Source organism: Talpa occidentalis, unplaced genomic scaffold (assembly GCF_014898055.3).
Source record: "Talpa occidentalis isolate TD23 unplaced genomic scaffold, MPIMG_talOcc4v2.1 talOcc4.7, whole genome shotgun sequence".
In the NCBI taxonomy this organism is placed as follows: Eukaryota; Metazoa; Chordata; class Mammalia; order Eulipotyphla; family Talpidae; genus Talpa; species Talpa occidentalis.
In genome coordinates this window covers 134810487-134832051 of record NW_023605083.1, presented here as the reverse complement: position 1 = coordinate 134832051, position 21565 = coordinate 134810487, and the positions used below count along the sequence as shown (strand labels likewise).

General features: G+C 59.5%; 1 protein-coding gene and 1 long non-coding RNA gene across 2 annotated transcripts; one reads left to right on the top strand and one right to left on the bottom strand.

Moving 5' to 3' along the window:
• Positions 1-322: 322 nt before the first annotated feature.
• On the bottom strand, positions 323-8280 carry ENGASE (endo-beta-N-acetylglucosaminidase). Its single transcript, XM_037493351.2, has 14 exons — positions 8183-8280; positions 7208-7275; positions 6856-7057; positions 6120-6268; positions 5487-5644; positions 4897-5045; positions 4469-4634; positions 3589-3692; positions 3218-3326; positions 2883-3073; positions 2297-2445; positions 1819-1921; positions 1491-1605; positions 323-1309 (listed from the first exon to the last, which is right to left on the bottom strand). The coding sequence occupies exons 1-14, from the start codon at positions 8278-8280 to the stop codon at positions 896-898; spliced, it is 2175 nt and encodes a 724-aa protein (XP_037349248.1). The 3' UTR covers positions 323-895.
• Positions 8281-9304: 1024 nt separating this feature from the next.
• Positions 9305-13832, top strand: LOC119230962 (uncharacterized). The gene is made up of 3 exons (XR_005121839.2): positions 9305-9540; positions 10912-11151; positions 13490-13832. It is a non-coding gene; the product is annotated as an uncharacterized LOC119230962 (long non-coding RNA).
• The last annotated feature ends 7733 nt before the right edge of the window (positions 13833-21565 follow it).

Here is a 21565-nt window from a genome sequence, read left to right as displayed (position 1 = left end):
ACCCCAAAACAAGGGACTCAAAGTCTCTGACCCCATCGAAGGCTCACAAGACCCCACTGGATAGAGCAAGAGAGAGAAGGTGGGCCCATGCGCGGTGCCCCCCAAGTCATGAAGTCCAGAGAGCCCGCCCAGGCAGCCCCACGATGGCCCAGGGCGGGCAGGTGCGGCTGGACAGCTGTCTCCACCAGCTCACCACCCTCCCCCAGGGCAGCCCAGCCTCGGCTCACACCTACTCACACCCCAGCAGCTGGGAGGGCTCCAGGGAGACGGGGCCAACCCTCCCCGCCCTCCTGCGGCGCCCTCACTGCTCAGCGGGGGCTGCACGCCCGCCCGTCTGGGTGCCTTCCTGGGCCCTGCCCGGCCTCCCGCTGCCTGTCAGGAGGAGGAGCCAAGGCACATGGCGTGTGCGCCAGCTGTACCCGTGCCACAGCCAGAAGTACCTCAGAGTTCACAGGCACAGCCGCGGGGCCCTTCTCCAAGTGCCAGGTCAGGGCTGCTGTCTCCAGGCCCAGGCCCTCTCTGCGCCCCCAACCCCATGGGGCCTCTGCCATCTCAGCCCTCACCCCTGGAAACGCCTCTCCCTGCCCCGATTGAGGCTGGCTTCTGACTGTTCCTTCTGCAGGAATAAAGGGTGCCGTGGAGGTCTGAGCCCCTCAGCCTCTGGGGAAATACCCTTGATGGGAGTTTTCTGGGCTAAAGCGCCCCAATCCCCTCCCTCTTTCCTGGGGACTATGTACCACGGAGAGAGACTAGACAGAAACAGGAAACCGGCTTCCAGATTCTCCTCTCACCAAAAGCCAGGCCTCAGGGACCGGGTCCTGTGTCCGCCCGCAGGGAGGCCCCCCACGAAGACGCACAAGTGCCAAGTCGAGGAGACACGTGCTTTAATGTCCGCTCAGGTAGGTGCGGAGTAGACCAGGGCAGCCCGGCCCCACTCGGCTCGGGGCACCCGAAACCCCTCCTTGGGGACGGGCTCCACCAGGAACTCCACGCGGCCGTCCCGGCCGGGCACAGCAGCCGCCACCGCCAGGTCCACCACGCGGTACTGATTGACGAAGGCCAGGCCCAGCAGCGTGGGCTCCTCTGGCCCCGGCAGACCCCGGCCCGGAGCGCCGCCCGCCCCACCGCAGCAGTGGATCCGGAAGCACCGGGCAAGGGGCAGCAGGTAGGACCAGTGCAGGGTGCAGCTGAGCCGCAGCCCTGCGGCGGGGGCCTCCCCCTCAGGTACAGCCCGCTGCCAGCCCACCTGAGAGACGGTGACGGCCTGCACCTGGGCCAGAGGGGTCAGCAGGCTGTCGGCGCCCACCACCTGGTGGAGAGAAGACTCAGCACCCCTTCGAGCGGCTCATTCCACCCCGCCCCTGACCCCCACCCTTAAGTCCCCGAGCTGAGGCAGGGCCAGTGAGCGCCCAGCTCGGGCACATGTGGCCGGCTGGGCCAAGGACAGACGCCTCTGCCCGAGTCCCCCCCCCAGGTGCCCGGCGCCTCACCTGGATCTCTCCCAGGCGGCAGACAAAGTCCTCTCCGTCCCTGCTGCCCGCGCGCCGGGAGAAGCTCACGAAGAGGTCACGCAGGAGGCACCCGCGCAGGCTCACCTCGTAGCAGCTGCAGAGGCGCAGGGGCGGGTCATGGGCTGTGCCACACAGACCTGTCCCCCCGGGAGCCCACCCCACACGGGCTGACCGCTCCCATGGTCTGGGGTGGTCCTGAGTCCAGGGATACTGACACGGGAGGCTGGCCCAGGCCCCTCCACCCCCAGTCTAGGATTTCCCACAGGGACCCCACCCGTCGTCCCCTGCTGTGTGGTGCGGGACTCACCGTTGGACCCAGCCCCCGCTGAGCGGCTGCCCACAGCGGCCCACCCATCTGGCCAGCTTGGTGGGGGGCACCCGGAGGGGCCGGGGCCTGAGCTTGGTTTGTGCTGCAGAAAACACCAACATGAGCAAGAGTCCAAAGGGGGCTGCACCTGGGTGTCCACCAAGGAAGGGGCCCCAAGGTTCCCAAGTGGGCACAGGTCAGGCCTCGGGAAGGACGATAGGGTCAGGGGCACGGAGATGGCAGCTCCGGCTGGCCCCTCCCTCAAAACGCCACAGCCAGTAGAAGGTTGCTGCCCAAGGCTCGTGGGACAGAGACCGCAGGCCGTACAGCAGGCTGCGCCTCCCAGCGGGGCCAGGGCAAGAACCTGGAGCTGAGAGGTGAACCTCCCTGTCCTGGCCTGGACCACAGCGCTGGACACTGCATGGCCGCCCCCCCTGGACTCCTCCCCACAGGGGCAGAGCCAGGCCAACCTGTTTACCATTCAACTCCGAAGCGTCACCAATGCGGCAGCTGCCCGCCTCCCCCGTTGTCAGCTCCAGAGCCACCCTGACACCCGAAGGCCCCTCTAGCTTGTACACCATGGACAGGTAGATTCTGGGCGGCACTGGGACGAGCAAGGAGAACAGCCTGGAGGAGGAAGGGCCTGTGATGAGGCCTCACAACACGGAGCTGCGACAGCAGGTGGCCCCAGGGGTGGCCTCCCCCAGGCCACATGCACTATGGCCAAAAGGTCTCAGCTCCGGGACTGCGGACGCGCCCTTGGAGGCATCGGAAGCCTTGAGCCCGGAGATGGAAGAAGAGGCGGCGGCCGGCTTGGGCCAAGGGTGGTTCGACAGGGCAGTTAGGGTCTGCGAGAAGCGAAGGCCACGGAGACCCCCACGGGCAGGCATGCCCCGTGCTGTGCGGGCCCCGACGACGCAGGGTGGGAAGTGGAGTCTTTCACCAGAGGCACCCAGGCCTGTCCTCGGGCCTCACGCTGGCCTCCCCTGCCCCCAGCGGCGGCTGAGCACAGATGGGGTGACGGAGGTGCTGCCCCCCAACGCTCTGTGCCCACACTCACCTACCTCACAGCCACGTCTGCGACCTCGGGCGGCATGTGCCCCCGGATGAGCAGGGAGCTGCCCCCGTGCCAGGCGTCCGTCAGGCAGCAGTGCGTTTTCACCCAGCCCTCGCCGCCCCCTTCCGGCCTGTGCTCCCCAAACAGGGGCTGGATCTCCTGGGCACTCAGGTGGTACCAGGGCCCCACCGCCTCCTCCTGAGAGAAAGGCAGATCAGAGGGCGGGCAGTGGACAGACAGCATTCCTGGTGACCCCCAGGCCCTCCTGCCTCACCCAGCTGAGGCCGGGAGGAGGGAAGGCGGCCCCCCAGGGCCCCAGCCACCCTGTGTGGTGACCCCCACCTGGCCATAGGAGACTCTCCGTGTCCCCATGCCCAAGCAGAAGGAGGTGATGAAGGGCAGGGAGCAGACACTGTGTGTGGGCAGGTAGGGCTCCAGCAAACTCCAGAACCTGCGGGGAAACGGTGGGGCTCAGTCCTACAACTGGGCGGGTGGTGTCCCGACCCACTGGCCCTCTGCTTAGTGGTCTCCAGGACCCCCTTCCAGAAACAGCCAATGCGAGGCTGGTTTCTTCTCAGATGAGTGCCCCCCTCCAATGCCCCCCCCCCCACTTTAACCACCCCGGGAAGGCCGCAAGAGCAAGGCGGGAGCAAGCTGGTGTCGCCTGGGAGCCGCCCCCAATCAGCCACCAGCCCTGGGGCGGCAGGGCTCACTTGTCCTGGTTCTGGAAGAAATCCTTCTTCTCCAGGCACTCGTACACCCAGCCAGGCGCGAACAGGGCTGCCGAGAAGCCGTGCTTGCGGATCAGCTCCAGCGACTATGGAGACAGCAGTCAGGGGATGCCCCACCCAGCCGCGCCAGCCAGGGCAGGACACAGCCGGCGTCCACACAGGCGAGCTCTCGGGCCGGCCTAGAAAGGGGGGGCTGAGCTGCACTCCTCCCTCCAGGCCGCAGCCCCGCAGTCCGAGCCCACGAGAGAAGGGCGCCAGGGCGGCCGGCCATGCTAGCGGGCGGGGGCTTGCAAGGCAGCCACAGGCCCTGGGCCCCTCCCTCTCCCGCTCGTCGGCTGCAGTACCCATGGCGGGTGGAACGAGTCTTCAGTTACTGGCTAACTTACCCATTTAGGCTTCTCTAACCAGTGAGGGCCCGGGTAGCCCCAAGAACGGGCGGACCGACCCCCCAGAAGGCAGGCCAGTTCCGTCTCTCCCGCAGCGGGGGCCTCAGCCGCACCCGCTCCTCTCCTGGCTGCGGACTGGACTTGCCTTGCCAGCGAGGCGAATGAGCTGTCCAGGGGCAGGCACCGACCGCAGCCCCATCGCCAGAGCCCAGCAGCCCGGACAGGCAGCGCCATAAAGTGCCCCCGGCCCCCCACAGCTCCCAGCAGGGTGCCCTGTCCGCCAGCACCCGTGGGGAGTGTGCTCTGACCGCAGGTTTCAGGGCACAGCCTGGCTCAGCACAGGCCAGTGATGTCCCTGTGCCTCGGTTTCCCCGCGTGGGAAAAGCTGCTGCCTCTCTCCCTCGAGGGTCAAATGGGAACGAAAGGTCCCAAGGGAGCCCACTGCCCTCCCCACCCCGTGCAAGAGCCACACCCACCTTGTCGGTGTCGAATCGGCCCCCGACCACGTTCCCCCGGGCGAACACGTCCACGCCCACGTACACATCAGCCCGGCGCTGGCCTGCCTGCTCCAGCATCCTCGCCAGGTGCTCCTCCCGCCAGTTGTAGTTGGTGAAGAAGCCGTCGCAGGACTCAAAGAAGACCCTGCGAGCAGGCCAGGACCCAAGTGAGGCCACGGCCCGGGCCTCAGCACCTGCCCCGCCCGCCCAGGGCCCAGAGAGCCCGCTCCGGCCAGCCCTGCCCTGAGCTGCAGCCCACAGCCCGGAACGGCACAGCAGACAGGCCTGCTCCTGCTTGAGTCACGGGGCCACATGGCCCTGCCACTCCCACTTCACCCTGGCAGCCACCCAGGTAACCCTCTGGAGAGGGGTGGGCTCCCACTACACACAGAGGGCGGCGGGCTCACCTGTTGTGCTCGTTCAGCTCGTCCTGCCACTTGAGCTGCCCGTTGGCCACCACGCTGTCGTACCAGAGCACCAGCCCACCCGGGACATGCTGGTGCAGCTGAGTGGTCAGGTACTGGAGGAAGTGGGGCATGTTCCCCACTGCGGCCAGCTAGGGGAGAGGGTGAAGGCCCTCTGTGAGGCCCGGAGGCCTTGGCCACGAGGAGTGGCTGGCCTGGGACCAAGAGCCACAAAATACACAGCCTCGACCCCACAGCCACGGAGCAGAGGTCCAGCCAAATGTGAGACTCTCCTTGCTTCAGAAGCAGGGAGGCCCAGGCACAGGAAACACAGTGGGGAGAGGGGGGACAGCATGGCCAGGAGCCCATGGGCAGCCAAGCAGAGTGGGGAGCGTGGGGGGAGGGGGAAGGGGATGTGGCCACAAGGAGCCAGCCTGGCAGTGCTTGTCTAAGCAAGGCATAGTGCTGGAGTTGATCTGTCTCACGGCAAAGCTGGCTCTCACTGGGCACAGGGGTGGCATAGGTCAGCCGCCAGGGCCAGGAAAGCAGCAGCAGGCACAGCGGGGTGGCAGGCTGGGCAGTGGGCGGCTCACACTCAGAGAGTTCTCGATGTTGATCAGCCAGCCGTCAAAACGGAAAAACTGGGCGATCCGGACCAGCTGATCCGCCACGGCACGGAAGGAGCGCTCGTCCCCGGCCAGGAAGGCCTCACAGAGCTGCCCGCCCTCCTTCCACTCGGTGATGAACGTCCCTACAGGATGTGAGGGGCAGGGTCAGCCTGCTCCCTCTGGCCAGTGGCCTCAGAATGGCCTGCAAACGCGGCAAACTCAAGTTCTCTGCCCGCCCCCAACAACTAGTGAATTGACACTGGGGGGCCAGCCCCCATCGGCGCTTCAGCAAACCCACAATGACAGGGTGCAGAGAGGCACTGCCCACCCAGGGCTGGCCCCGCAGGCATGGCTGCTGCCTGCATGGGGGTGGGCGGGCTCAGCCAGGCACTGCTCCCCATCAGGCTGCTCTGTCTGCAGCTCTGACTGCGACCTGGTCTGCAAAGCTGGAGCTCCCACTGCCCACTCCTTCCCAGAAAGATTCGGCGACTGCCTGTCCGAAACTACCCAGGCCGCCCCTGGAAAGGCGCTCTAGGCCCTGGGGGGCAGCAGAGGCCCTGGTCTCCCTGCAGGGTGCTAACAATGTGGCCAAGTTGGGGGGGAGGGCCTGGCCCTTACCCAGCACGCAGACCCCATGACAGTGGGCAGTGTTGGTCCAACCCACGGGTGGGATGGTGACCATGTGGTGGCTGAAGTACACGAAGATGTCAATGTACTGCCAGTGGTAGAAGGAGTAGGGCTTGGCCGCCGGGGAGCCCTGAATGAACCTGAGTGAGGAAAGAGAAGCAAGTCAGGACACTTGGTGGTGGGGGGCGGGGGGGCAGCAGGGCCAGGTTGCAGCGCCTGCTCAGAGGGTAGGTCCTCTGCTCACACAAGTGCTCCCACTGGGCTTTCCCCAGCCTGCTCAGAGGCAGGCAGCCTCCAAGGCAGTCCCTGGTGCCCAGGCTGGGATATGATCACAGGGGCTGTACCCCAGAGCCCCTCGCCTGCCTGTGTTGCGCCAGGCCATTTTACAGCTGTTTAAGATGAGCAGATGCTACAGCAACTAAGTGTCCCTGCCCAAAGCGGGAGAGGTGGGCACGCAGCTGCACCTCCACAGCCAGAGCCAGCGGCCCAAGAAGGCAGTCGGACATCAAGTGAGGAAGGGTGGGGGGAGCAGGGCAAAAGCCAAGTTTTGGGCCCAGCTGACAGGGAGAGGGTGCCCTGTGGCACAAGAGTCCAATCTGAGGCAGTCCTCAGAATCAGGGCTTTCAGAACCAAGAGAGGCAGAAGCTGTGCCCTAAGCCGACTCCTGGGGACCCCGTTCTGGTGCTCGCTACCCTGCCACAAAACAGGCACCAGGTGATGTCCTCACCTGTCATCCAGGTATCCGCCCATCATGTCATGGCACAGTAAGGTCCGGGGCCTCTGGCTGCTCAGAGGGGGCTGGCGGCTCTCGAGAGGCCTCGAGGCCACATTGAAGCTGTCCGCGGTGGTGGGCGTCCATGCCAGGAGCTCCTCCAGCGAAGACAGGTAAAAGCTCACGGGCCTGCCGGTGTCCTTGTCATAATATCTAACTAGTCAGGGGCAGGAGACAGCGAGGGGTTAACGGCGATTACAGGATTAACAGAAATGCTCAATGGGAAATGAGGGTGGGAGTTGGGGGGAGGGAGCCATGCCTGGGGGCCCCAAGAGTGACCCCAGGGTCAGCACCTCAACGCTCTCACCTGGCAAAGGGTCTGGGGTAAAACTGACCACCTCTCGGAAAACCGCCGCCTCTTCCTTGTCCTCGATTCTAAGCAGAGAGTTTTAACGTTTTACGCATAAGGGTGAGAAAAACACTTACAGAACGTGGGCTAGGCTCCCCCAGACGTGCAGGGCGCATCCGCCTCACATTTCTGAGTGTAGACTGCAGCCTTATGTGTCAAACCAGAGAGGGTGGCAGGTGCTGACCCACGCGACGGCAGCCTGGGCGGGCTCTGCTCTGGCACGCACGCGCCCTTGTCGGGAATAAACTCTAAAAGCGGCGCCCCCACACCGCCCCGGCAAAGACAGATACTCTTCCCGCCTCCCCAGGCTTTGCTGTGGCCAAGAGGCAAGGAAAGCCCCAAGCCGCAGAGGGGTACGCCCGTGTCCCCTGTGTGAGTGCGTCCTACGAACCGAACCGGAGCTAACTCCGGGCGGGGGACGGACGCGGGGGAAGGGGCACCTTTGCTGCCTGAGGCGGGAAGGCCTGGATGGATCCAAAACCACACTATTGCCTCAGCAGAGACTGGCCGGGGCTCCACAGCCAGCCTCCTCCGTGGCCATCAGCGGCCACTGCCCTGCTGACCGGGTGTCCCCTGACACCCTCCTCGACCTGCCCCGCCCGCGAACCCAGCCTGGACCCTAGGCGGGGGCGGGACCCCAGGCCCGCAGGGGTGGGCGAAGGCGCGGTCACGGGCTCCCTGGGCCCTCCCGCCTCTGCCGGGCCGCCCGTGCCAGCCGCCCTCCCTCCGCGGCGCCCCGCGGGCTCTCGGCCTGGTCGGGGGGCTCCTCCGGATCTGGGGGCTCAGCTCGGCGTGCGGCCGCCGGGCCCTGCCCCCCCGCCCCCCCCCCCCCCCCGGCATCTCCTGCTCCGCGCCCGCCACCCCCGCCCCGGCGGCTCGGCCCGGGCGCGCGGCGCCGCCAGGGGCCGGGTCCGCGCCGGGAGGGGCGCCCACCTCCGCCGCGCCTTCCGCGCCCCCGGGGTCGCCAGCGCCGGCCGCGGCAGCGCCCGCTTCCTGGCCGCCGCCCGCGTCGTCACCCCCGGCGCCTCCATGACGCCGCGACGCCCCCCGGCCAATCGCAGCCCGGGCCCGCCCGCCGCCGCCCGCCAGCCAATGAGAGCTCGCGGCGCGGCCGCCCCGCTGCGACAGGCGCCAGCGCGGCCGCGATTGGGCTCCGCGGGCTCCGTGACGCTCTGGACGCGCGCCGCGGGCGCCGCCGGCGTTTTGTAGCCCGGGGGGCGGGGCGGAGTCAGGGGCGGGGCCAGGAAGGGGCGGGGCCTCGCTGGGGGCGGGGGCCGGCGGCGCCCCTCCCCCGCGGGCGAGCAGGTGGGGTTCGGGGCGCCCCCTGCAGGGGCGCGGTCTGCTCTGCGCCTGCGCCTGTCAGGGGTCACTAGAGAAGGTGACGTCACGACGCCCCTCCTGGGCCGGGGCCACAGGCCTTCTTCTATTTGCTGCCGTGGACCGAGCCAGAAGGATGCGCGGCGCCCCGGGGTCGCTGGAGGGGGCTTCCGCCTCCGGGCTGGCTTCGGGGGGCCAGGGGCTGGCTTCGGGGGGCTTCCGCCTCCGGGCTGGCTTCGGGGGGCTTCTGCCTCGGGGCTGGCTTCGGGGGGCCGGGCGCGCTGTGCTGGGGAGGGGCGTGGACGGCCCGGCCCGGCGGCGCCCCCGGGGTTCGCCAGGGTCTCCCCACTTCCCGCAGGACGGAAGGCCCGCGCAGGGCCGGTGACGGGCGGGGCCTGGACACGGACCCCCGAGACTCTGACCCGGGGCTGCGGGAGGCGCAGGAGGCGCCGGGGCCGAGGAGGAAGCTCTGAAGGCGGAATTCACTGAAACGCGGCCACAAATGCGAGTGCGTAAAGCAATCAAACACAAGTGTTTGCTGCACCCCCAAACCTGTGAACCCCCCGCCCAGCTCGCAAGGCCTGGGGGTACCTCAGAGCAGCACCTCCCAGCGCTCCCGCTGAGCGGCGCGGTCGCCGGCGCTGGGCAGTGTTAGCGGGCGGTGCCAGGACAAGGCCCCCCTCGACCCCCCCTCGAGCCCAGGCCCTGGAGCCCAGGCCCTCCCCACCCACCCGGGCCCTGGGAGCGTCCCCTGGGCTGCAGCTGCTGCCCAAGCCGCGTGAGTGTGTCTGTTATTGCTCTGACTTTGAACTTTATGAGGCCCCACGCGCAGTAAAACCCTGAGGTGGGCAGCATGACTCAGGCTGTGGCGCCTGGGCCAGGAGTCGGAGCTGCAGAAGACAGGGCTGGCAAAGCCTCCAGAAATTTGCAGTGAGGAAGGGGAGCAGGGAGGCCAGTTCCCCAGCCGTGCTCAGGTGAGTGTGTCTCTGCTTGCACCCAGGTGTCCCCGACCCTCTCCCGTAGCTGAGAGGTCAAAATAAATGTGTCATCCCAAGACTGGAAACACGGCCCCCAGGGATACTTGGACCCGGCCTGGGTCTGCTCCCGCTGCCCCTCCCGGGGGCCGCTGCTCTGGCACAGGAAGGGGCGGTTCTCTGCGCCTCCCCTCTCTGGGCAGCGGGGGCAGGGTCTTGGGGACGCCCGCTGCGCCCTGCTTGTGCCTGTCCTGCAAGCCCACGGGATTCCTGGTCTCTGGGAAGCAGGATGAGCCGGAGGTCCCATGTCTGCCTTGAACTCATAATTGTCGCAACCAGAGCTCCAGACGCTCCTGAGGCCTGGCTGGGCTCCTAGACCCCGGCCTTGTAGGGTTTCCAGATAAGATACAGGACACCCGGTTAATGTGAATTCCAGATAAACAAGGAATTAAAATGTGGGATGTGGTTATACTAGAGAATTCTTTCGCTTATCTGAAATTCAAAGTGCGCTGGGATCCTGGACTTGCTAAATTGGCAGCCGCGGCCCTGCCGCAGAGCCCGTCCTGCTGCCGCACTGCCCCTCGGGCGCCTCCTCGCCGCCTGGCTCTCAGCTGCCCGGGCCCGTCCAGCCCAGCGGGGAAGCCAGGCTGGCCCCGGACCGCTGAGCCGGGAGACCCCACCTGCGCGCAGCTCCTGAGCTCAGGGTCGCCCCCACCCTGGCCGTGTTGACCTGGTGCCCTCCGGCCCAGCGTGGCGACCTGGCGGCACACCTGCCCGCCCTACCTCCCTGCCCTCTTCCTCATGCCTCCCACGGTGTCCTGGGGCAAGAGGCTGAACCAGGTGAAGAGGCATCACCTGCTCCTGGGTTGCAAATAGCCTGAAAGGTGCAGCGGGAACCACTTGTCCCGATCACCCTCTCTCAGCGGGCCGGCGGCTGCCTGGGTGGGCCGCGTGCCTAGTGGGCGAGGTTACGGCAGTGAGGGCGCTGGTCTGGTTGTGCCTGCAAAACAGAGCTGGGGCCCCTGTCCGTCCCCCTTCCTGCCGGCTCCCAGTGAGGATACTGAGGGGGCAAAGCATCAAGGCTAAGGGGCCCGGGTCCCCCACAAAAGACCACAGTGGGTCCTGGCCCGCCTGGTCCAAACCCTATATAAGGAAAATGAACTTCCCTCTGCCTTGAGCCAAGCCGCCCGGGTATCTGTCTCAGCAGCGGGACCTGACCACATCCGGGATACAGGAGTTTAGGAGAGGCTCTAAAACGTGGCCTGCCTGACAAGGCTGGTCTTTATTTGCCTAATCGTATTGGCTTATTCTTTCTCGGCATTCCTTCTGTGCTCAGAAGGAATGGGCTTCGGCCTCTCCTTTCATTCGCAGATGTCTCCGCCGGCCAGGGGAAGGCTTTTGCACTGTCACTGCCTCTGAGGCACCCAGGAGCTCCCCCACCCAGGAGCTCCGCCGGCTCCATGATGAGAGGACAAGGGGGCTGGCCCTGCCCAGTGCCTGACTCAGCTCCGCACCCCTTGAGGCTGTGCCCAGGCTCCTACCTGCTCAACATCCTGCTGGGGGAGAAGAAAGTGCCTCCGGCCCCGGCACACCTGCACCCGGGGACAAGAGGTGGGCTGCCCGGACATCTGCCCCGGCGGGGCCCGGTGTCCCCATAACTGCAGCTGCACACTCCACCTGCGCGCCTTCCTGGTCATGATGTAAAGCATACAGGGAAAGCCACATTCCCAGGACCGAGGTGTTCCTTGCCTTCCCCGGCCTCCTGGCCCGGCTCGCTACCCACCGGTGCTCTCGCTGGGTTTGACCCGTGTCCTTCCAGATGTTTCAGAAGCTTTTACGCAGATGGGTTACCTGCAGCCACAGAGCCCCGGGTCTCACAGAAGTGGGATCGGGTTGGATAATCTGCCCTGTGTCCGGCGTTTGCCACTCAGCTGTGCTGTTTCCGTCAAGCCACTTTAATCTCTGTGGCTCCAACTGGTCATTTTCACCGCTACTTGGTGCTGACACTCGGTCATTCTAACCCGTCACGGTGGACCTGCCCACCTACCCACGGGAGGCTTTAGATAGCATGACATTCAAATGTTTAATGATTAAAGCATTTTGAAAAGTTGTTAGGTTTTAAAATGGCAGATTTTAAAGTTATTAAATATTATTGTTTCGTGTTAAATTGAGTGTCACTGCGCCGGCCTTCTTGGGCACGGCTAAGCATTTTCTCCACTTGTCAGGTGAGGCCAGCTGCAGTGAGTGCTGGTAAAAATGCACGCCCTTATCCATTTTAACCTTCGGGCCCGCGCCTGTGCTGGAGGGGAGGGACGGGGCGGGGCGGGGGGACAGGCCGGGTGACCCGCAGCTCCGCCATGGGGGCCTCGGGGCTCTCGCGCTCCTGCAGGCCTGAGAGCGGCCCCGAGTCTTGCTGTCCTGACGGAGTTTCTTCTGTGCGGGTGGTGTTAGGGACCTTTGCTGCGCCCTTTTCTCCTGTTATTTCTCTCACCCCCCGCCCCCGCCCCTAAGGAGTGTGGGATCACTCAGGCTGTTCTTCCGCCTGCAGAGCTCGGTGAACGGCAGACGGCCCGGAAGTGCGGCAGCCACGCCACACGTGACCCGCGAAGGGTCTGGGACGCTCGGCTGCGTGTCTGTCCTTCTGTCCCCCTGCCTGCCTGTGTGTCCCCTCCCCTGCTTCAGTCTTTTTTTTTAAGATTTATTTATGCATACAAGAAGTGGGGTGTAGGCCAAAAGTGTGGGGGTGAGAGTCAGAATGGGGAACAGAACAGGCAGATCCACTGAAACACACTGAGAGGGGAGCAGCAGGCAAGTCAGGAGGTCTGCTGCGCCATGTAGGGTAGCTCCCCGTTCGCTGCAGAGGCTGCGAACAGCTTCATAGGTTGCATCTTAACCCCTTGTGCCACCAGAGAGGCCCCCGTCAGTCTCAAAAGACCTGTCGGACATGCCAAAGGCTTCAAGATTCTTTTGTCCACTCCCCTGAATCAACAGTGAACCTGCCCGGCCTGGGGTGGTTGCGCAACCACCCCTACTCCTCTGACCTTTTCTCCCTCCCCCGCTTCCCAACTTCAGAAACCTCACTCCTGCTGTCAGTGCCCACTGGTTTATAAATATTTTGCTTTGTCGGTTCATCCACCTTGATTCTTACTTTACTCATATAGCTGACGTCATCCAACCCTTGTCTTTGTCTTTCTCACCTGCTCTGCTACGGAGTTGCGTGCCTTAGACGCACGTTCCCTTGTTCCCTTACGTTCTGCTGCGAATGACAACACACCCTCTCCGCTCCCGCCTGAATCCCTGGCATGGCAAGGCTGCCTCTCCCTGACCCAGCCCCTGTCCATGGGCACGTAGGTTTCTTCCCATGTCCTCCCCGCCGTAAATATGCTGCGGTAGACATTGTGGACCATGAAGCTTTTTGAGTTGATGGTTTCAGACAGAGGCCTGGGAGCAGGACTGGCTGCAAGGAGTGTCCACTCCTGGTTTGTCGGGGAGGTGCAGATCACCTCCCGTATGACTGTGCAGGTCACATTCCCGCCACGGTCGTCAGGGCTCCTGTTCCTGCACATCTCCTCCAGCACCTGGTGTTGGGGGTCTTTGCAATGGGGGCCCGTCTCATGGGGTAGGTGATGCCTCATCGTGCTTTCCCCTGCATCTGCCTTTATGTGAGCCACGAGCATTTTTCCAAGCATCCGTTGGCTTCTCTGTATCCTCCCCGGCAACTGTGGGCTCGGATCCACTGCCAGTTTATTAACTGGATTGCGTTGTTGTTGGGTCAGTGATGTCTTTGTATATCTTGGATCTTAACGTCTGTGGGTGGCGTGTTATCTTGTCTTGCTGATGTGCAGGTGTACGTCAGATGCCTTGGACTCTCACGCTGCCTCTTGCATACGCAGGCCGTGCAAATGCTCATCCGCTTGTCTTTGCTCTCTTCCGGGGTCTTGTGCTGCAGGTATCTTCAGTTTCAAAGTGGCCAAGTTGGGTAGCAGTGTCCCCTGAAAGGTCGCTGCAGGGGCCAGGAACGAGGAAGCCCACACAGAAAAAAACAAGATGGCCCTGACACCCGGACCCCTGATACCATCAAACCGAAACTGAAGCCATAGACAGGAGAAAAACAACTCGGCTCCACGAAAAACAACTTTGTTCCGCCTAAACCTGTCCCCGTCCCGCCGCCACCCCCTCCCGGCCAACCCAGTTTTCCTGCCTCACCCTATGCAAGGACATCTCCCCCCACAACGCAGGACTTCTCTGACCCCCAGGGGGGTCTGCAAATCTCGCCCAGGGGCACAATAAAGTTTCTGCCTGTTAGAAACTTGGCCTGGCTCTCCTCTTTCATCCCTGTGGCCCGGCTGCCCTCTTCACGCGGGGCTGACCTGACCGAGAGGTCGGAGCGGCTGGTCCATAATTGTCACGCTGGGTTGTCTTTATTTTTATTTTTTGCATATAAAACTGCCAAGTGTCTTTTGGAAATAGGTCTTAACATGTCATCTTCCTTTTTGGTTATTGACCTATTCAGATTTTTCTTTCTTCCTGGGCCAATTTTGCTTCTAGATGTTTTTCTAGAACAACATCCATTTCATGGAGGTTTTCAAATGGAGCCCTGTGAGTCATTTTTTGACCTCTTGGTTATGCCCTCTCTACTTCCAATGTTGTTTATTTGTTTTTTTTCCTCTTGGTTTTGGGTTTTTGGGTTTCTTTTTTGACGAAGGACTGTCTACTTATTAGTCATTTCAAAACACAAGTTCCTGATTTTGTTCTTTTTTCTCCCTTTGGTTTGCTTTTTGTTTCACTAATCTCTGCTTTCATTTTCTTTCCTGTTATTTTCCTTGGATTCATTTTGTTGTTCTTTTTCTGGTTTCAAAAGTGATGCATTTGTGTCACTTATTTTCAAATCTTTCTCATTTTCATAGCAAGGCAGCGGAGGGGCCCAGTACCCTCTGAAGACGACTTTCATTGTTGCCTGCACGTTTTGATAGGCAGCACTTTCACTGTCATTGAGTTCTGAATGCTTGGGGGGCGGGTGGCAAGAGCCAACTTTGGGGGGAGCTCAGAAGGCACTGGGGTGGCTGTGGGTGCCGTGCTGGTGGGTGCACCATGGTACTCACACTTGAAGGGGGTCCTGGACTTCGAATATACAAACAAGGATGTAAACCAATGTTGCCTTAATAAACATGATTTTTAGAAGTTCTAGATATTTATAGTTTCTTTAGGTCCTCCCTAACTCAGCAAAATAAGTTTTGCTGTTGATTCCACCGGACTTTTCTGTTATGATTAGCACTTTCCCATCTTTTCCAAATGTAATGTCATGGAAATATGGAGCCCCCCACACACACACACACCCTGTTTCCTAGCTGCTTATTCTGCCTTTGCCTTCACACCTACACTTCTCCTGGGTTGTTTTTGTTTATGATGGGGAGGGGGGCTGTAGGGCAAGTGGATAGGTCAGGCTTTTTATGCCACAGGCCTCTGTGGCTTCCACCTGTGGCCTTGATTGTGCTGAAGCAGGAGGCACTTGGGGTGTTGTAGGGTAAGTAAATGATATTGGGCTTTTCTGCCCTCCCGCTATTAGGATTGATGATCGATGCTTGTGGTCCTGAATGAATGCCTGATGGCGGACACCTGGAGTAGGGTGTGGCCATACATAAGTGGGTACACCTGGGCTAAGGCTGGGCTTATAAGGCAGCATCACGGGGACGCCAGCAGAAGAGCAGAGAAGCAGAGAGACCGAAAAGAGTGAAAGAGGGTAAACGAGAAGCAGAGACCACCAGAGAAGGCCAGAGAGCCCAGAAAGAGTGAAGACTTGCTGGGGGCTGGGAGGCCTGCCGACACCCCGGCACCCCTGCCTGCTGTGTACCTAGTAAAATCCCAATAAAAGCCTGAAAAGCCACTGAGGGCTCCAGGGCTTCTCCGTACCCCGTCTGCTCAGATCAAAATAACCTGCCCTGTGTCCTCCTGCCGCTACAGGTGTTGCAGAAATTCTGGCCTTTTCCCCAGGCAGAGGAAGAACAAGCGGTGCTCCAGGAACGGTGAGGTCAGGAGAAGCTCTACTACTCATGCATGAGCCCCAGACCTGGGTCGCCCCATACAGTCTGAGCCCCGGTTTAAAGACCAAGGGCTCCTTTTCTGCACAGCTGTGTCCATGTCTGTGACACGGACAACATCGCTTCTCAGCAGGCACAACCATTTGCTGCAAAGTCCCCAGACAAGGGGGGCCAGGAAAAGGGGGAGAGATGCAGGCATTCGAGATGGCCTTGGAGAGACAGACCAGCTTGGCCGGCTACTGGACCCTTTTGAAACACAACTTCGTTTACAGAGGAGTGCTGAGACCCGGCCACGAGTCTTTAGACGGAAAAGCTGTAAGTAAGCAAACTTGTTAACGAGGCCTGCATTGCACTGGCGTGTTCACTGCACCTGGGCTGGAAGTTCTGCTGGAATCTTTATTATATTCATTTGCTCAATGTATTTTCTCCTCAGGGGCGTGGGTGCGGGGTACGCGGACCTGATGGTGCACACCTGAGCATGGGTGTGTGTGCATGTGCAAGTGTGCACACCTGAGCCTAGGAAGAAGGGGATAAAAAGGCGACGTCACTGCAGGGGGAGCGAAAGCTTAAAGATGGGCCGGGGCTGGGGGCCTTGGTGCCTGCGCACGTCAACATTTCTCCTTTGCCTGTGACATTTGTTGCGGTGTTTTGTCGACCTGCCCAATTCAGCAGGAGCTCCCTCCTAAGTGGGGCTGAATTTCATCCAGCTTGGTTTTTCGCGTGTCTGGAGACGATGATTTGGTTGTTATCTCGTAGTCTGCAAGTGTGTAACACACCCTGACTTCCGTGTAAGCCAAGTCTGTATCCTGGAACCAAACCAATTTGTTTGTGACGTATTATCTGTCCTCTTAGTGGGGCTGCAGTTGGCTAATGTGATACTTTGGATTTTTCTTTCCATGTTCGTGAGACTGAACCAGTTTTCTTTTTTTAGGATTTTTTTTTAAGATTTATTTTAATTTAGGCATACAAGAACTGGGGTGCAGGCCAGAGATGTAGGGGGTGAAAGGATTCCCCAGAGACAGAGTGGGGAGCAGAACAGATGGATCCACTGAAACACACTGCTGAGGGTGTTGTAGAGCAACCCCGATACAAAATGGGGTGCCTGACTGTGGGTCCTCACCCGCGCGCTTAAAAGGACTTATCAATGCTCTACTGCAGGCACACGTGAAAGGTTAATAAAAGGTTTATTTACAAGGGAAAGGGAAATGAGGAAATGTACAGCTCTGGGAGAAAAGTGGGAGACAAAGTTTTAAATGAGTCCTACCCGATCCGCCGATCAGGAATCCCAAAATGGCGCTCTGAGAGCTGGCCGCCAGCCAGGAGCGGTGAAGCCAGGAGGCGAGCGATCGCGAGCCAGAGAGAGAGCAAGGCCCACGTGTTTGGTTTTTATATCCAACCTGGCTGCCCAACTCCACCCTCAGGTCCCAGCCACCCTCCCCTTGGTGGTGATGGGATTTGTCTTTCCCAATGTCCTGATGGCTTTAGTCTGGAGTGGGGGTGGAGTCCACAAAGCCTGTATGAGATTATCTCAGGACATCCTTTCCCCCTAACAAGGGGAGCAGCCGGGAGACAGGAGAGGTCTGCTGCACCCTGTGGGTAGCTCCCTGGCGGGGGATCAAACTCAGGCCACATTTGCTTGATAGTAATTTGATAGCGCTGACGTTAACCCCCGTAGCACCAGGGAGGCCCGGAACCAGTTTTCATGCAGTTTTCTCATAAAGTTTGGGGATTGAGATTGTGACCACCTCATAAAACAAGTTGAAAAATAGCCTCCTTTTCTGTTTTTAGAAAACTTTGCACAAGATTAGAATTATTTTTCCATAAGTATTTGGTAAAGTTGACTCCTAGAGCAACCTAGGCCTAGTAGTTTATTATGTGGGAAGTTTTTCTTTCTTTCTTTTTTTTTTTTTTTTAAGATTTATTCATACAAGAACCAGGGTACAGACCAGATGCGTGGGAGGGGGAGAGGACTCACCAGAGGCAGAGCGGGGAGCAGAACAGGCGGATCCACTGAAACACACTGCTGAGGGGAGCAGCGGGGAGACAGGAGAGGTCTGCTGCGCCCTGTGGGTAGCTCCCTGGCGGGGGATCAAGCTCAGGCCTGCTCTGCGGCCTTGGCAGTGCTAATGCTGAGACTTAACCCCTAGACAACCAGGGAGGTCCCAAGGTTGTTTGATTCTTATCATTATTTTCAAGTCCTCTGCCACAATCCTCAGTCTTGTCTTTTATCTCCTCCAGTGTAGCTTGCATAGTTATTTTTACTTTCAATTAGGATAGCTTTAGTGTTTGTTCTCTCCCTGCCCCACAGGAAGCAGATCTCAAACTGACAGACAACTTAGTGGCTATCTCAAAGGAAGAGTCGGAACATTTTCTCTATCTTTAAGAAGGCAGGGCTCCAAATTGTCTAGAGTGTATGGAATTCTACTGCTATTTGTGAAAACTTCTAATATAGAAATTCCTCATTTTGTCCACTCCTGTAAAGAGATATGGTTCTGCTCCATTCTGCCCTTGGAGGAGCTGCTTCCCAGGGTCAGTTGAGGTAGGGGCGCTTGAGGTCACTGTCCCTTTCCAAGCCCTGCTCCAGCTGTGTAGAGACTTCAGAGAGAAGGCATGGTCCTCAGTGAGCTGTTGCTTCTGGAATGCTTCCCTTGGCACCTGAGTCAGCATCCTGACAAGTGATCTCATCTGCCAGTTGATTCCAAACTGTTAGTTCAAACACTCTCTTGGAAGAACTAATCCTGACACTCCCCTCCCGCCCTAGTGGACCCTGACCCTAAACCCACCCATGCCAAGCCCAGAATAATGATACTGGTGCTAAAGGTCACACCTCTGCAGCTCCAGGACCTCCCAGCTCTCAACAGAGAGCAGAGCTGGGTGAGCCATTCTATTTGTGTAGAAATGGGGTTGAGGGTGTTTGTTCTTCTTTTATATAAATGCTTTGAGATATGATTTATGTACGTCACACTCATTTAAAGTATGCCCTTTAATAGTTGCACAACATTAGAGTTGTGCAACCACTGCTATCATCAGTTTTAGGATATTTTCATCACCCCAAGAAAGAAGCCCCACACTTGTTAGCATCCACCCCCAATTCCCTCCAGTCCTCCGACCACCAGCCCCTGGAAACCTCTCATCTACTTTTAAGTCTGTCACAATTGCTGTATTCTGGACATTTCACATAAATGGAATTATACAGTATGTTGTCTCTGTGAGAGGCCTCTCTGTTAGTGGAATGTTTTTGAGGCTTTTCCATGAGGTCCCATGTGTCAGTACTTTATTCCTTTTCATTGCTGAGTAATATTCCACAGTACAGTTGTGGCACCTTTTGTTCATTCATCAGCTGGTGGGCATTTGGATTATTTCTACTTTTATTATTTTATTATTACTGCTATCGATACTCACATACGATTTTTCTGTGGACATGCGTTTTCATATCTTTTGAGCAGATACCTAAATGTGGAGCTGCTGGGTCATCTGTAGTTCTGACATGTTGAGGAAGGGCCAGACTAGTTCCCAAAGAGGCTGCCACGCCTTTCTTGTTTTCCTGCCAGCAGGTTATGAGGGTTCCAATTTCCTGCATCCTTGCCAACACTGTCACTTTTTATTACAGCCATCCTATTGGTTGTGAAATTGTTTCTCATTGTAGTTTGAATTTGTATTTCCTTGGCGGTTAATGCTGATGAGCATCTTTTCATGTGCTATGGACGTTCATGCCATTTCTTTAGAGAAATGTTTAGTGAGATCCTTTGCCCTTTTTTTCTCTGCAGCTTCTTCCACTCAGAAAACCTTTGTTCATGTTTGAATTGTCTTTTTATTATTGAATTGCAGGGTTATTTATTCTCAATATAAGTCCCTTACTGGATAACGATTTGCAAATATTTTTTCCCATGTGCTTGTCCTGTCACTGTCTTAGTGGTGTGCTTTGAAGCACAGATTTTAACTTTGGATCATGTTCTATTTATCTATTTTTCCTTTTGTTACCCTTGTTTTTGGCATCATAGCTAGAAAACCATTACTTAACGCAAGGTCATGACAATTTATACCAAGGCGTTTCTCCACCAATTTAATCATTTTCCCTTTTATATTAGGTTTTGAGTTGATGTGTGTGTGTGTGTGTGTGGTGTGAAGCCGGGTCCAGCGCACTCTTGCACGTGGAAGCACCTTGTTTTACTTATTTTTTTCTGTTCCCCACTGTTTTGTTTTGTTCATGATCGGAATAAGAAAGCTTCGCTGTGCTCTAGTCACCCGTAGAACCGGGGGCCCCATAAACCCACTTGCCACCGTCCCTTTGTGCCCCCGTGGTGAGCCCCACAGACAAGAATCCTTGCAGACGCGCACCAATACCCAGTGACCACCAGGACGGGCAGCGCCTCCTCTCTGCTCCTACCCCGGCGACAAAACCTCCTGAGAGCCTGACATAAGCTGTCTGTCCTTCGACGGAGTCACCCGCCATGTCTAAGTCCTCTCGCTAAGACTAACATTTGCATGCGACTGAGTTTATCAGGTCTTTTGCAGGGAAAGTTAGCCAGTTCCTTGGTCGTTGGGGTCGGGACATGGGAAAAGGAGGCTGGGGAGGGGCCAGCGGGCACAGAGAACTGGCATCAAGCTTGCAATTCTTCCAGGGAGGCTGGCACCGCCTCCTGGCTGGGTTAGAAGCCTGGATGAATCCTGAGAAGACAGGAAGGCCTGGACCTCATTTGTCTTATGCCCCATCACAGAGCGCGGGGGCGGCCCCGAGCTGGAACAGGGTAAACACTAGAGAGTGAGCAGAGTAGAAACACCAGCAGGAAGGGACTGAGCGTGAGGGTGGGGAGAGCTGAAAAAGTGAGGGGCACCCAAAGGGGGCGTGGGCGGCTCCTGAGCAAGTGTGCCTCCTCTCCGTCTTGGTTCCATTGGCAGTAAGACAGGACTAGGTGCTCCGAGTGCCGGTCCTGGGTTGGGGGGCACCCGGGGAACACTCCTGTCGGCGCCCCTACCCAGGAGCCACTGCAGAGAAGCCTCAGCGCCTGCTCTGTCTGGGGAGCAGAAGCAGCGTCTGCCTATTCCAGTCTGGCCCCCGCCATTAGCAACACACACGGGTTCACCCCAGGACCAGGCACAGGAAGGGCACGCTGCTTGCCAGCCTGCTGGCACCAGAGGGAGCACGGCCTGCTGGCACCACCTAAGGGTCCTGGCTGCTAACCCATTTGGCAACAGAAGGAAGAAGAAACATATGCCCTTCACGGCTTGGGGCGGGGCGGTGAGGGGGGACAGGGCGTGGGGGGGTAGCTCAGTCTGCGGGGGTGGCACTGGGTGGATCGTGTCCCTAGAAGACAGCGCTAAGCCTGGGGCAGGGAGTGCAACTATCTATGGAAGTGGGGCCTTTGCAGAAGTGCTGAACAGTCTTGAGGGGAGGCCATCCTGATTTAGGGTGGACCCCAACACCAATCGGGTGTTCTTTTGCGGGGTTGGGGGCTTGAGACACACAGAAAGCTGTTCCCACAGAGATGGTGACAGCCTGAGGCTGGAGGGACAAGGCCACCAGCCAGGAGCGCCCGACCCACTGCCGCAGGAGCCCAAGGGTCCCCGCCACTGCCTCGGAGAAGCGGGTCCTGATCTCAGGTTCTGGCCTCCAGGGATGTTAGGGAATAAATTTCTGCTACTGGAAGCTGCCGAGTGTGTGGCCGTTGCGGCAGCCGCAGAGGCCAGGGTGGAGTGCAAGTGCCCCCTGCCTGCCCCTCACGCAGCTGTGCCTGCCCATGCACTGGCTGCACCCCTGCCCTGCATCCCCGGAGGGAGCCGAGGGCCCAGCATGTGCCCGTTGGGTCCTGGTGCGGGTGTCCCCAGGCACCGAATTGGGGGCCTCCAGCAGGCAGCAGGGGGAGCTAGGAGCGGGGACAAAGGGGGTTCCATCCAATGACAAGGCTGATGATGCTGAGACACACAACTCCAAGTTTAATGTTCTCCAGACAGAGCGCCGGGTGGCACGAAGCAAAGCGGGCGCTGGC

Coding starts and splice junctions, on each gene's coding strand:
- ENGASE (XM_037493351.2), bottom strand. CDS start 8,280: ATGGAGGCGCCGGGGGTGACGACGCGGGCGGCGGCCAGGAAGCGGGCG. Junction 4,635..4,896: donor GAGCTGAACGAGCACAACAG/GTGAGCCCGCCG, acceptor GCCTGCTCGCAG/GGTCTTCTTTGAGTCCTGCG. Junction 1,310..1,490: donor GCCGCCTGGGAGAGATCCAG/GTGAGGCGCCGG, acceptor TCTCTCCACCAG/GTGGTGGGCGCCGACAGCCT.